Source organism: Taudactylus pleione, unplaced genomic scaffold, assembly GCF_031769625.1.
Source record: "Taudactylus pleione unplaced genomic scaffold, aTauple2 ptg000065l, whole genome shotgun sequence".
Lineage (NCBI taxonomy): Eukaryota > Metazoa > Chordata > Amphibia > Anura > Myobatrachidae > Taudactylus > Taudactylus pleione.
Window position 1 is genome coordinate 13,320,740 of NW_028284467.1, and position 16,108 is coordinate 13,336,847.

A 16,108-nucleotide genomic window follows, 5' to 3' on the forward strand; every position below is an offset into this window, starting at 1 on the left:
TATGACAATGAGTAAGGGAAAAGTATTGAGCCAGGCCTGGCCAACCTGCAGCTCTCCAGTTGTTGTGAAACTACATATCTCAGCTTGCCCTGCCACATCCCAGCATGCCGTAATAGCAAAACTCTGGCTGGGCATCCTGGAACTTGTAGTTTCACAACAGCTGGAAAGCCACAGTTTGGTCAGTCATGAAGTAAGCAAATGGTTAATGACAACCATGACTAACAATCACATTGACAAACTTTCTTTTGACAGTGTTAGCTCATTTTCACCTTGAATAAGTCACATTGTCACCCTGTGTAAGGCCTGTATTCAATTAGACTCGAAAAGTCGCCTATTGTACTTTCCGCCGCATTCGCCTGGCATGCGCGTACCCGTGATTCACCGTATTCAATTACAAAACAGGCGAAAAATGCAAATAGGCGAATTCATAACAGCCGGAAAGTACTGAATAGATAGGGAGAATCAGTCTGTACCCCAAAATAAGACACTGAAAATCATTACAGATGTGTATTATTAACCCTAATAAACGTACTTTGTGTCCTTAAGTTGTGTTAAATCCTTTCTAGAAGCAACTGTAAAAGTGGTGAAGATTGATAGAAAACAGTATTTTTGTGGAAAATAAATAGTCCAGTCAAATTTGGGGTACGTGAAAATGGGTGCTAGCATATTTTTGTGTCTATAAAGTGCACTTTTAAAAAATTTGAAAAATCCACCTGCAATCCCAAAACCACCTGCCCCATCCATACAGCCCCCCAAGAAAACTATTTCGCTACTTTTTATCCTTGTCCCCCCACTTTTTTAATTTTTGCCCCAAAAATGACATGTCCTTTTTTGGGGTGTTCTAAGGTAATTTTTTTTTTTGAATCAATTTCCCACACTTGTACCCCAAAATAGACATTATGCACTTTTTGTTTGCCTGTTATTCATTGGAGAAACCTTTCCCCCTGTTTCAGTACATTGAGTTTCCGCTTAGGTGAACTGGTCCCGGAATTGAACGAAAAGCAGCAATAGGCTCAACTTTTTCGCCTCTAATTGAATCTGGCCCTGAGCCTGACTATGCAGGGAAGCACTGCGCGTACAAGCACAGCATATAACTGTACTCAATGTCTTACCTTCAGCACCTCAATCTGGTTACCAAGTCCTTTCGAGCACATTTCCATTACAGAATATGAACAGAACGTGTCTCTAATCTTGTACTGACTCACTGCAGAAAGCCACAGGAATAGGTTGGATTCCAACTCCATAGGAGGAATTAATATAGACTGGTGACCAGAGTAAACACTGCAAATATAAGAAAAAGGAAGTCATTATAAAACACTGCTCTCTGTCTCCTATAAGAGTGTGTCTGAACTCTATGTACACTGTATGCACACAATGGATGCTATTACAGTGCAAAACCATCTTTGGATCTGGCTCACGCGTTACTTGTGCACATGGTCTTGTGGAGCTTGTGGAGGAGCAGAAGTTTGCAGTTGATGGGCAGAGACTCAGTGAAGTGCACTGAGCAGGCACGGGATCAGCTTTTGTGTAGTGAGATAAGGAGGTGACAAGGGGCATTTTTAGGGGAGTCTGCAAATTCATACAGGGGCGCTTGGCTATTTCTTCTAAGGACTTGAAATTTGCAACAGTACATAACTGGCGGTCTTTGCGACTTCTGTGCCTCCATGTTGCTATTCAGCAAAGCGGCGCATATGTAGCAGAAAATGTCACACCCATATGACTACCACATGTAATAGAAACAGGCCCCATCACTTGCATGCTAAGCATGAGCCCTAAATGAGGCTAAACGGTCAACGTCAAGATCTACTGAAAGGAATGGTAGCCGGTTGGACGTGATGTGACTCAGGTTACACTTTTACAATTATCTTTACGCCTCTCCGCACATCTAGGTGCGTTTCTAGTGTGCAGACGCAAGCAAAGAGAGGAGACCGTAGGTCTGAGATTAGAAGTGCACTGGGTGGACTGGCCAGACACATTGTGTAAAGCTTTATAAATCTCCTACTATGCCTCATAACTAAGCCAAACAGTGAGACTTTATTGCAGAGGTTTTCAGATAGTTAAATCAAATCGACTGAGGTACTAATTAAAGTCACCTGTGCTTGAGCATGGATATCCTGAAAACGTGGACTGTAATGGCACAGTTTGTGAACCTCTGCTTTATTGAGCAGGTATACAGAATGTCACAGTGCTGAGCAGAAATTGATAAACAACATGAAGTACAGTTTCCTCTCCTATTTGTATAACCAACCTGCAAAGGCACCAAAGTACAAAGCCAAGCCCACAATAAGGATCCAGACAAATGGCAATCTGACGCGTAGAGTACAGCTCACACTGTAATTTTATTGCCCGGCAAAGTGCATTTACAGATCCATGGGACATCTACAATAAAAGAGATTTAAAGCGCTTTTACACAAGATAATTAGAAGCATTTCCAATACTCTCCCACACAAAAAAGGGAAAGCACGTAGTAATTATTTCTACATATATAGGAATAGTGGTAGGCATGCAGCCGCTGACTTCATTGTCATATACAGTATGTGTGTAACGTCATTACTGAGACAAAGGGTAATGTGTGGAGCTTCTGAAGGTTAGAGAGCCACCCGTATGGACCTTGACATTTATCAGGTTGCCTATCACTGATATTAAGACTACAATGTATCCTTTGTAAATGGGATGTCAAACAGGATACTCATTTTACACACCCAGAACGCTCTTTTTAGCGAGAGTGGACAAAGTACAAGATTTTATTTTCATTTTATGCAGATATGTTCAATGTCCATATGTACAGAGCCTGGGAGAGCATTCCCTGTGCAATTGTTCCCTTTGCAATTAGAACTCCAACATTACTGCTTTATATAATCCACATATAAGAGAACTATCTTATGTTGTATAGATCATATCCTAGGGCTGCACAGCGAGGCTATGATCTATACAACATGTACTCCTGCTTCATACTGGTTACTACTACTAATGTGGTGTATGGAGGGTGAGAAGAGAAGTACATGCCCTGGGAGACAGCGGATCTCCATGAAACATACCTTTACCCCCGTGAGCATGCCTGTTGTGCTAACACTGAAATCGAGGTAGGCCAGCATTTCAGGTGTAGGTGGTTTATACATCTGAGGTGCTCGCTTTCTGGGCAAATCATCTGAAACCAGAGAAATAGTTTGTATAGCTTTATACAAGTCATGCAATTTCAAGGTGGCTTTTAATATTCTTCAAATTTAATGTAAGGGATACATTTATTTATCGAACACCCAAAATGAAACATTTTATATCAAATAAGAAAAACAAAAAGCCTGGCACCTACCAACAATTAACCTGGGTCTATAGCCCAGTTGATCCAGTGAGTCATCTGAAGTCTTGCACCCCCTATTGATCAGATTAGGGGTTGCACAGCCATACTGTCAGTGTGCCGTCACTGACCATCATGCTGCCTGTCTAACAAGTGGGGGAGTCATATAGAAAGGCAGCTTGTGGTCCACTAACACCACTGCCAGTAGGTGCTCACAAGAGACTGGGAAACCAACTGTATCACATGAACACTGGAATCCAAATAATCGTTTGGGACCTTGTTACACCTAGTATATCACACCCAAAACTTAACTGTCCAGAGTCGCCCCACTAGTCTAATAGCCTTGTCAGCAAACCTGGTGGGGATGATAGCTGGAGGACTAATTCAGAGATTGCAGCTTATGAGTTGCAGTTCCACTCACACTTTCCTTTCCTCTACTCCTATCATATCCTGCTTTGTGCTGCGCTTTTCAGACCCTTATTTGCTTACACCACAAGCTGCAATTTGCAGTCAATCGCTTTGAAACTGTGCTCCAGTTCTGCCTTGGGGTCACAATCCTGTACTTTATATTACTGCCCTTTGCAGATAATGCTTTGCCCTTAAGAGTTCCATGCTGACATCATAGACACAGTTGATTATAACACATTAGCAAGCTGCACGGTTTTACATCATTGAAACTCCTGACTAAAATGACCTAGCAACTGCCCATCTTTCAGTGTCACTGATCTATCCATTTACAACCAAGCTAGCCAGAATTATAGGCAACTATACCAACCCAGCGTATTATACATGTCCCTAACCATGCCGGGATGTTATTTGCATCATGAGCTATACCCTATGTGGAAGCCCTAGCTTTGAATATGCTTGTTGTCACTCATTTACCCATGTGGTTCCATTTTTGTCCAATACCTATACATGTATACACATGATATTTTTGTCACATTATACTGGATGTTTAATATAGCTATTATATTATAGTATACATAGCCTAATTGTGATGCTCTGTCCTTTATGTTTGTTAGTTGATTGTTTTAGCCATTCTTTTGTATTCTACTGTTGTGTGTATACATAATTTTTAGCCGTCTGTCAATAATAATAATAGTAGTAAGAAGAATGATGATAATAATAATTCTGACAATAACAGTGACCCCAGCATCAAATAATCTGTTATAGTGTAGCAGATAAAGCCCCCCATTTATTAACGAGTTTTATCACCAAAACGAGTGATAAATGTCACTGTGTATGATAAATGGTGCTCCAGCCAATCATCTCCCAACTGTCAACTGTTAGAAAAATGGCAGCTGATTGGCTGGAGCACAATTATCATACACAGTGACATTTATCACTAGTTTTGGTGATAAAACTCGTTACTAAATGGGGGCCAAAGTATTGCATAGATTCTGAATGACAAAGTGAAACTACTAAGGCCTAAAATAAATAACTGCTTACCTGTTTCTATGATGGTTGGCCATGTTTTCACATCCACCGCTGCTACTGCTTCTTTGGACTTTAGCAATTTCAGTAATATTTGTGTTGTGAGAATGCAGGAGGCTTTACTAACCTAGAAGAAGAGAGAAATGTTAGTAATAATAAAGCAAGGCCAAAGAACCACGCAAATCGCACTCAGGGGGCAATATAAAACCATTATCGAGTCTTACACTCCAGCAGGTAAAGGAAGTCAATATATGTATGCATCTAAGTGCAGAACCCCGTCCCTTAGCGGTGTGTCTGGCCCCCAGTCACCTGATTGCAGGATTGTACTGTCATGTAATGGGGCCTTACAAAATGGCAGCCTGCATTGTTATGGTGATCTCTGTGGGCAATTACATCCCTGCTTTCTGTCTTAATTAGGTAAGGAGAAATAGCTCTGTCAATAGAGTTGATCTTGCACAGTCATAAGACTATCATCATCATAAGGGAGATTAAAAACGTGACAGGTTTCACATGGGATATGCACTAAATAACTTTGTGTAGACAATATAATAAGATTAAAGGGGAACATTAGAAAAAAAAAGAAAGTATTTTTGAAAGACATAATTTGGGCTTTATTCCCAACAAATATATAACGCCAGCTGCAGTTTATCATAATTAAAATTGCAATGTGCCAAAGTTTTCCAGAGATCAAGGTCTCAAATACAATGACAAATAACTTACATCTACAATCATTCGTACTGTAGGTAAAGTGGCTGAGAGGTTCTGCGCATGAGGAGGTCGGACAGTTACGGGAATACAGCCAGCATACAAACACCCATAAAATGCTGCAATCAACTCAATACCTGCATAGAAAAGACGCATGTAATGAATTACTATGTGGGGTTAACATATAAAATCAGGTGTTTACACTGGAGATGGAAAATAAAATCTTATTAGAAAGACAACGTACATGTTACAAATTGGATTATACATTGGAAGGTCCTGTATAAACAGGCGTTGAAAAACAGCACCTATTAAAGATGGAGAAAATCCTGCACTTTGCTCTAGTATTTACCAGGGCATTCAAAGTATGTTCTCAATGCTTATGTACTGAGCAAGCTCTCCAACACAAGCCCAGTGCATTGTACCAAGCGTTAAGGCTCATGAACACTGCTGAGAACGTTACAATTTATGCAAAGGGAACCTTTTATCAGGCTTTAAAAACGCTGATTCCAATGTGTGTGTAAGTCCTTTCTTTGGATGTCTTATTTTTAAGAAATGGTGTCCAATTTTCATGCTATAAGTATGTAGCAAAAGGTTACATTTAAAACCACATTGACTTTTCTTGCAATAGACATTTCTTGAGTCTGTAGTTTTGGCGGATTGGGTACGGGATCCCGACGGTCAGGATGCTGACTGTAAGAGTACCGACAGCAGCATCCCAACAGAATTTGGCAAGTATCCTAACCCTTACCACCTGCAGCCTAACCTAATCCTCCCCCTAGTGCCTAACCCTAAATCTTACCCTAATACTCACCGTCTGGATTTCAGTGGTCAGAATTCTGGGGCCGGGATGCTGACAACATCCCGTTTTGGCAATTGATGAGTTAATTAGCCATCCAGTATTACTGTACCTGTGTGGCATTCTTTAAATAATTTGTTTCTGTGTTTGATTACATACAGTGAATGTAAAAAGTCTGCAATATCCTTACTGACTCTACAAGATTCAATAATACAAAGCCTCATAACCAAGTTCAATCATGTCAAACCTTTCCCACCTTTAATGTGATCTTACAACCAACAAGTGGAAAAAAAAGAAAAATATATATATATATTTTTTCTTTAGGAATAAGAAATTAAATACAAAACCTACATTACCTTGGTTGCAAAAATGTGCACACCCATACTAATACTTTCACCATTATACTGTATCTAGTTATTAAGATAAGATTTGACCAGCTAGCAGATAAAAGCCACAATGGCCAAACCCTAAACAATTATATAGATGTAAGACAAAGAACACATTTAGCAGTTTAATGATACTGTAGGCTCTAATGGCGATGTTTATAATAAGATTGTCAGATTAATATTCTCTTTTATTTATAAAAGGCACCACTAGAACGCCACAGTACCGTACAAATGTGTGAAACTGACGACAAGAAACATAAGTACAAACTAAAGCTGGGTACAAACTGACAGATACATTGGCCGATCAATTGATCGGCCAATTTATCTGCTGCCCGTCGGGCAGTGTGTAGCCGCGTTATGTCGGTGAATGTTGGCATTCACCGACATATCGCATTGCCTGTGCTGCACAGCCGATGGACAGATATGTCTGCAGACCGCCCATACACACACAGTGGCAGCTGCGAGTAGGGGGCCGGGGCATGCCACCGACCCGGCCGCCGAGTCCCACTCCCAGCCGCTGGGACCCACAGATTATGGCCGTTCAGTGTGTATGAACGACCATCATCTGCAGATGACTCGATCTGCAGATATATCTGTTAGGTGTGTACCCACCTTTACACAGACAGTATATAATATTCACATATGCACAAAGTGTGCAGTTAGCATAATTATGTAGAGAAGATAAAAGGAAGATGGATCTGCTCTAAAGTATGCTTTATATATACACAAACACTGCAGACTTTTGCCATAAGATCCTACCCTTAAAGGATGACCCCCAATAAAGACAAATAGGGGTATTCAATATGGGAGCGAAAACATCGTTTTTGCGTTAATACAGCACTTTTGACGTCATTATCGCAGGTTTGACTTTTACACCGTATTCAATTTCAAAGACTTATCGCAGGTTCGAAAAGTCTTTGATAAAAAACGAGGAAAACTTTTCACCATTGAATAGGTGTCGAAAAAAAGTGCAGAATTGGGGTTTAGGGGTGCAGGCTTAAAAAAAATAGCCTGCACCCCTGGGAATGACATTTAAAAAAGTGTAAAAAAAGTTTTTTAAAAAAAATTGGGACACCCCAAAAAATTAATTTAAAAATTGGGGTGAAAAAAAAATGGGAAAAAATTGTTTAACAATAGGGAAATAAGTTCAGGGCTATTCTGCAAGTATGCGGCAGGTGTTTTCTAGAATACAATTATAGCGGCAGGTGCACAATTGCAGAATTTTTAAAAACTTACTTTAGGGACATCAAAATATGCTAGTACCCATTTTCATGTACCCCAAATTTGATGGGACCACTTAAAAAAACGAAAAAAATAACCTAAGTGCTCTTCTGTATCACTTCTTCAATGTCGGGAAAAAACATCTGCTGCGGCTATTTAAATCTCCGACTTTCAATTACAGGCTAAAACGGGGGTACCCATAGTGATTCCCCATGTTTTTACAACTTTAGGGGGGTCCTACAATTTCGTAACTTTACGCAAATCCAACTTCGGAGTCTCCCGTTTTCGTTAATTTCATATTGAATACGGGGATAAGCGGGCGCGCGCCCGATACTTTAACGCAGGTAAAAACTCCGATATGAAACATAAACTTCGACAGCGAAGTTTACGTTTCATATTGAATACACCTCAAAGTCTTTCGGAAAGTAGTCTGGGTCTTGCTCAAAGGATGCATCCTGAGCTAGTATGAACTCCAATGAATGCTGTGTAAAAGTCATTGCCCAAAAGAATGGTTTTCTATCAATGGGCTCGATTCAATTGATCACGAATTAAATAGCGCCGGGAGGGAACTCCAAGGGCTATTCAATTCAGCACGCTGTTAAGGATTTCTTCTCGTACCACTCCAGGGGTGTGAACAGAAATCCGACAAAAGTACAGGCGCAATGCTGTTTTCTGCCCTTAGCGTCGGGAAAACAGCATAGTGCTGGGAAGTTTAGTCGGAGAATGCCCGTTCTCGCGTCTAAATGCCCTGTTTAAGGCGCGAGGGGCGGGAGAACGGGCATTCCCCGACCTAACTGCGCGCAGAATTGAATAGCTCCGGGAGCTCCCTCCTGGCACTATTTAATTCAAGGTCAATTGAATCGAGCCCTTAGCAGTGACTTCTTTAGAAAACACACTAAAGTGAGAGTTTTTAGAAGTGGAGATGTTGCCCATAGCAACCAATCAGATTATAGCTATTATCTTCTATAAGGTGCTAGATAAATGTTAAGTAGAAGCTGATTGGTTGCTATGGGCAACAGCTCCACTTCTAAAAACCTGCACTTTAGTAAATAAACCCCATAATGGTTTTCCTCAATGGAAGTCACTTCTTTACATACAGGTCACTTTTCCAGGGTAGAGATCGCTTAGTTTGTTATAGAAAGTAAGACCACATAGAAAAGGGTGACTAGCCACTCACCAGGAGGATATAGAAGCACCACGTTATCCCCAGCATTGAGGTGACCTTTATCCACCAATGTGGCTGCTATTCTCTCTGCCTTCTTGTGCAGCTGTAAACAGGAAGCCGTACAAACAGCTGTTCCCTAAAATCAAACATTGAAATAAAGGGTTTACCAAAATATTCCACTGCTGTTTTGGTTTATAAATTGAGTATTCCAAAATAGAAGCCAAGAAAAATGAATAAAAGGATACTCAACAGTTTGCAGAGAAGTAAAGGAGACTTTATTTTAGGGATGTGCATGTATAACAGCTTGTTCCAGCGTTCCACCCACAGCCATAATGGTAATCGTATGTCGACGTTTAAATAAGGCCTAGTTTTTATTTGCAAAACCATGATTGCCTTTTTATTCATTTCTTGGATTAAGTAATATAGCCTTTCACTATGGTTACTAAGAGGTACATTCAGGAAGCATCCTGTTCAGGTATCTACATATTACTCATTACCGGCAATCAGCCTCTAATACAGATTTATTTTGTCAACAAAGGAAACTCGTTATGTTATTACATAATAAAGTTAGGAGTTAGCTGCTTCATGGTTTAACAAGGAAAAGTATTATACAAAAGTTAAATTATTAGGACAAATATATAATCAAAAGCGAAACTATTGAAAAATATATGTATTTGTTCGATCAATACATCCAAAGAAAACAATTTGTAAATGTCAACATTCAATGATAAACTAAACCCTCTTTGACCCACAATACAGATTATATTATTCACTCACTGCTAATATTATGGTGCTAGAATTAAACAAAATATGAATAAGAGACCAAAAAAACTGAGCAGAAAATAAACACCATCAGTACCTTGGCATTAAGCAGTATAAAGAGAATGTGGTCTGGCGAGGTCTGAGCTCTCCACTGCAACATTTCAGACATGTACTGGTACTGGTAATAGAAATATATTACACGTTACTTTCAGAGGATGAAAATTAATTCTGGAAAAGTAGTTTGTGATTGATCCAATGTAATTATTTTTGGAAAACATACTGTATATGCTAAAGGAAAGACTCTTTGAACTGTGCAATGTACCTTGGAATGGGTATGTAATGTCGGCTGCCGGGATGACCCCAGTCAGAATACTGACAGCGGCATTCCCCCCGCCACCTCCCCCCACCCCCTGCGGCTAATTCTAAGGGCGCCTCGTTCTGGTTGGTGTCCTTCGGCGTTCCGGATTAAGATTGGCATTGGTATTTCGACGCCTATCTTAACTCCCTTGTCGGGATTTCCCTGTCGGTATTGAGACCAGCGGCATCGCAGCCGCTTGTCTCATAACTACATCCCATGCATTACCTCATATCATGCAATTCATTTACCTTTTTTTTTAATTAAGTATTTTTATTGATTTTCAAATTTCCTTAAAAAGGAAAAACAAATGAAAAAACCATAAAAGAGCAATTAAGTTCAAGTTACAAGAACATATGCGCATGGTAAAGATATACAGACAATAGTTATGTATCAACAAGAGTAGGTCTGAGAAAATTATGACAATAGGGAGTAATACACAATCTGAAGAAAACGCACATCACAAGATCAATCATTATTACTAACAAACTTTAAAAGAAAGAAAAGTGTAGGGTGGTGGCACAAAAGAAACAAATGTAAAGAATAGAAAAGTTAGGACCCCAAAACAAGGTCAGGGAGTCCTCTGCAAGAGTATAGCGGGATTCTTGCCAAAAGGACCAAACTTTGTCAACTTTAGGGGGCATATTCGCTTCTGATACATAAACCGTTCATGAGAAATAGTTACATTGACTAATGCTACCCAGGAGGGAAAGGAAGGAGGATCGGAAGCCATCCAGGTTCGGGCAATACAAACCTGAGCCAACATTAGAAGATTATTCACATAGAAACGTAAAGGGGACAGTGAGGGATTCTGCCAGGTTAAGGCCAAAAATACAAATGTGAGGAGTCAGTAAAGGTATTCTGATACCCGTGTCACGGAAACAGGCAATCGCCCTGGTCCAAAACTATGCCACCCGGGGACAATTACAAAGGAGATGCCAGAAGACGGGGCAGAACATTTAGGAAATAAGTCTGAAGAAGACCCTCCAAATTCACATAATTTAATCGGAGTACGGTAGACCCTATGCAAAATGTATAATTGAATCTGCTGAAATCTGGCATAAGCAGTGGGCACCCCAGAGGAGAACCCAGAAGAAATTTCCACTCATCAGTAAAAACGCCCAATTACACATCCCAATGTGACCTAAGGCTACACAAACCTGTTGTCCCATGAAGCGACAGTAGAACATAGTAGGCCAGGGAGATAGATCTATGACTAGTCAGAGTACGCACTGTCGGACTGGAGATTCAGAAAGAACAGGAGTAGTTCCCCTCCACTGTGTACATGCAAAGCATGGCTGAGCTGGAGAGATCTATAGAATTAATGTGCTGGAAGACCATAAGGCAAATGTGTGGAGAACCCTTTCATGATACAATTGACCAATAGATGTCACTTCCACAAGACAGCCATAAAGAACTACCCTCGAACCCACGAATTTCAGGAAAAGCTAAATTATTCCAGAGCGGAGAGCCAGAGTCTATATCAGGATCCCACTAAGACTTTTTCTGTAGCCAGCCAGATTCTGCGAGCCTGACCTAGGAGAGGGGGACAGCGGGAACGTGCGGTATGAGCCAATGAAAACTAATTCATTTACCTTTTTCACCAAATCATTTTCTTCAATCTGTCCAAGATCTCTTCCTGATGCCTGAGCAATTCTCTTCCCTGCGACCAGATTACCAACCATAACAGAGGCAGGACCAACACCTTCAGAGCAGAGAACACAATGAAAAATGTAGACCAGGGTCTTTGTAAAGACATGATTGATAATGTGATCTGTCACTCATTATTTTCACTTTGTTTTATGTCTGTAGTAAACAAAAGCCATTTCTTTCTGACTGCAGATATTATTGGCAACCCATTTGTAGGACACAGTTGCACATGTAGGCTTTGGAACAAGCTATAAGCAGCAATTAATTCTGATACTATAAGAATTGTTATGCAGGAGACCCAATAACAGATTTCATATTTACAGATGAAGACATTTGTAAATGAATGAAAGTCCTTAATACAAATGGTAGGTTATATACAATAACTTAGATAGAAGTCATATTAGCATTACAGCCCAGCACAGATGCAACATATAAACATGTAAAGTGTTGCCCCACATTATACCCCTTTAAATGTCTTTGACATTATACTTACCAGGCTGTTTTTGCCTTGGCTTTGGCAAGTTTGTTACACATGTGTGAGGACACATAAGAATGTTACACGGGTGCAAATTGCCTTCCAAAAAGTGCTGTTTTGTTTGAGATAAGTGGATTCCTCCGAGTGGAGTTTTTGGCAATGTGTTGGCAGGAATGAGTGCAAGACAGTAAACTCCTACTTGGTGGATGCTATCAATGGCCTGGACAAAAAGGAGAATGAAACATTGGCAAACAACATACAACATTTCTACAGCAGAGTGACATCACAAAGCAAGCATAATATAAAGAAGTCCCACTTTGAAAAATATGGAGATAAGTTTAAAAAAAAAAACACAAAAGTTTTTCTAATTACTAGAGTCAGATTACCTAGATTAGGCCGCTAAACTATTTTATAACATGTGACATATGAATACTTTACATTTTAGTGTTTGGGGAGCGCAAGCTACAGCAAGTATGCAATAGAGCCTTTACAGAAACTAATGTACAGTGATATTTCACATAAAACAGAGAAAATAAATGCCGTTTCATGGGTTTTGCAGTAGTAACATTTCTCAGTCAAAAATAAATTCTAAAACATTCAGAGATTGTTTACCTGCAGCACCCGACTCATCCACTGGAAGGAATCTTCCTCGGATGCATCAGGCCGCTGTTCAGCAACCACCACGATTCTTTCATCGTAGAAGACATTAACAGAAAAGACAGCGATCCTGAAACAAATACAGCAGCAGTTATACACAAACTCTTTAAGTTAGATCACTGTTAGAATATTTTTGTACTTGGCTGGCATAGCATAGCATGCACCTGTGCAACGTCAAATATCTTCACACGTGTCATACATACTGGAGCAGCTTTACATAAGACAGACGCTGTCTGGCACATGTGGGAAGTCAGATGAACTGCACTCATATTCATATTATAATGAGTGGTGAGAGGCAATATGGATATCTTCAAGATATCATGCGCTCATTGCACCATTTGTCCAAACAAAACCTCGCTCCAGCTGTATGAGATGCATTTTCTTTTGTGATCAACTTGTATTTTAGATCTGTTGCCATTTAATATAATCTTAATTTTCAAAAACATGATTCCCTCTCACATGGCTGATCACAGCTGGACAGGATGTAATCCTCACATACATATTTCAGTTCAGGAGACTGAACAGAGATCACAATACAGATTTTCTGGAAATATGAGGTTCGGTATTGATAGACAAAGAAAGTTGGAAGAGTATATTTATCTTCTAGTGTATTTTATTCTATTCAGGATTTCATCTGGCCCTTTGCCATATATTTAAAAAAAACACAGGGCCTATTCCTTGAAAACTGTAGACTGCAATAACTGATTGCAGTAATAAATAGGATAATACTGGTTACACACTGCCCGATACATATCGTTCGTACAGCCGACAAGTGAAATAACATCCCGGCCATCGACGAGTTAATACATCTGATGTATCTGTGAATGACGCAGTTTACAGATATATGGTGTCAGCCATACAGTTCAGCAGAGGCAAAATATTTTTCAGAATATATCGTGCACATCTGCCTGTGTGCACAGATGACCAACCGACCCACCCATATATCGGCAGCAGGAACCACTGACAGTGACGTCACTACTGGTTCCTGTGGTTAGACATATCGGTCGATACACACCAAATCGGTCTGTCGGCCAGACAGCTGATCCGTCAGCCAAGTGTTTACCGGCATTACTTGAAAAAAATTGGGGGCTAATTCAAACATAATAGTTTAGCCATGGTGCAGTTCACACTGTAGGTAGGGTGCAGACAGGAGTGCCTTCAGCAGCTCATAATGAAGACACTACATTCACATTATACAATATATAGTGACAATACACTGGAACATTACCGCTATATCAACATAAATCCTATGAAATAATGCAGATTAAAATAAAATGTATTACCTTCCTCTGTACAAGGTTTTAAGTGACTCCACAGCTAATGCAGTTGCTACAATGTCATCCGCATTGTGCCGCCTTCCACTCACCAGCAACGTCCCATCCATTTTTCCCACCACAAACACAAGACTTCCCTGCAATCATGACAACAAATGAAAATCATAATAATGACAAATAAAAGTCATAACTGACTATTTAAATTTAAAGGATATCCTGTGATGTTATCTTCTATGGGGCAGATTCAATTCAATGCGAGCTGCTGCTGCACATGTATCAGCCCATTACAGTAGGGCACAGGTTCTCTAACTCGGTCCTCAGGACCCCAAACAGTGCATGTTTTCCAGGTCTCCTCACAGAATCACAAGTGAAATGATTAGCTCCACCTGTGGATTTTTTTAAATGTGTCAGTGAGTAATGAAAACACCTGTGTAGCTGCTAGGTGACCTGGAAATGTGACCTGTTTGGGGTCCTGAGGACCACTGCAGTAGGGTGATTCCGCTCGTACTTTCACAGGCTGCAAGCAAAACCTTCCTTCTAAAATGAATGGCACGGAAGCCATCAGAATGGGTCCTGGCAGCTTCCCCGCTAGCTTGGATCTGCCCCTATATTTCTAATTGATAATGGAAAATGAAAAACAAAAACGGTCACTGTATTAAGAAGTAGCCTAACAAGTGTAAGCAGATATGATACTGTCTAATTATTAGTTGTCTGACTGATTGCAGCTGGTATCCAACAGAGAAAAAAAATGAAGGGTAAAAATATAAAACTAAAGTAAAAAAATAAATAAATAACACTGGTTGTTGCCTTATTCTAGTATATAGAAACCAAACAACACATTTTGTTGCACTATTCGGAATAACAAGAGATATGGTAAGAACTTACCTTTGTTATCTCTGTTTCTACGAAGTCCATAGGGTCCACAGGGTTGACCTTGGGGATATAGCTGGATCAGGATCCATGGGCACCACACAGTTAAGCTTTTAGCTCCCAGGATGCACTTGGGTCCTCCTCTATACCCCGCCCCCGAGCCACAGGCACCTCAGTTGGTAAGCAGCCTAGGCCGGAGGAGAATATGGAACAGAGAGAAGGAAGACTGGAACACACAAGAAACCATACTCACAGAAAAAGGAGACGGAAATACCGGTGACCAGCAACACAGCCCATTAGAAGCCAGGTGCGTCAGGGCGGGCGCCCTGTGGACCCTATGGACTTCGTAGAAACAGAGATAACAAAGGTAAGTTCTTACCATATCTCTTGTTTTCTACTTCAGGGTCCATAGGGGGTCCACAGGGTTGACCTTGGGGATGTCCCAAAGCAGTTCAACTAAGGGCGGGGACGCTCCTGTGCAGAAAGGAGAATCCTGCGCCCGAAGGATGCATCCTGAGAGGCAAAGGTGTCAAACGCATAAAATCTTTAAAACGTTTGAACCGAAGACCAAGTGGCTGCCTTACACAGCTGAACAGCTGAGGCACCACGTTTAGCAGCCCAAGAAGGGCCCACAGAACGAGTGGAATGAGCCTTAACAGAGGCTGGAACAGGTAAATGCTCTCGTATCTAAGCCTCCCTAATAACAGACAAAACCAACGGGCCAAAGTCTGGTTGTTGGCAGGCCAACCCCTCTTATGAAAACCAAAGAGGACAAACAAGGAGTCGGACTTTCGAACAGAAGCAGTCCGATCAACATAAACTCTGAGAGCACGGACAATGTCCAACGAAGTCTCCCCTGCTGTAAGATCAGGGGACTGAAAGGCTGGGACCACCAGTTCCTGATTGATATGGAACTTAGAGACAACCTTAGGTAAACACTCAGGACGAGTGCGAAGCACTGCTCTGTCCTGGAGAAAATAATTAAGAAGGGGGGACTACATGAAAGTGCCCCCAACTCGGAAACCCTCCTTGCTGAAGCAATAGCCAGGAGAATCCTGAGAAC

General features: G+C 40.7%; 1 protein-coding gene across 1 annotated transcript in view; it reads right to left on the bottom strand.

Annotated features, from left to right (window-relative positions):
- The window catches only part of DIP2B (DIP2 acetate--CoA ligase B (putative)), a 258,999-nt gene that overhangs the window by 20,807 nt on the left and 222,084 nt on the right, over positions 1-16,108 (bottom strand). Inside the window, exons 21-31 of the mRNA XM_088465945.1 lie at positions 14,185-14,312; positions 12,857-12,971; positions 12,263-12,464; positions 11,715-11,824; positions 9,862-9,942; positions 9,015-9,138; positions 5,450-5,571; positions 4,745-4,856; positions 3,039-3,148; positions 2,249-2,379; positions 1,113-1,281 (exon numbers count right to left, since the gene is read on the bottom strand). Coding sequence (XP_088322071.1) covers positions 1,113-1,281; positions 2,249-2,379; positions 3,039-3,148; positions 4,745-4,856; positions 5,450-5,571; positions 9,015-9,138; positions 9,862-9,942; positions 11,715-11,824; positions 12,263-12,464; positions 12,857-12,971; positions 14,185-14,312 — 1,404 coding nt within the window. The remainder of the gene's footprint in view (positions 1-1,112; positions 1,282-2,248; positions 2,380-3,038; positions 3,149-4,744; positions 4,857-5,449; positions 5,572-9,014; positions 9,139-9,861; positions 9,943-11,714; positions 11,825-12,262; positions 12,465-12,856; positions 12,972-14,184; positions 14,313-16,108) is intronic.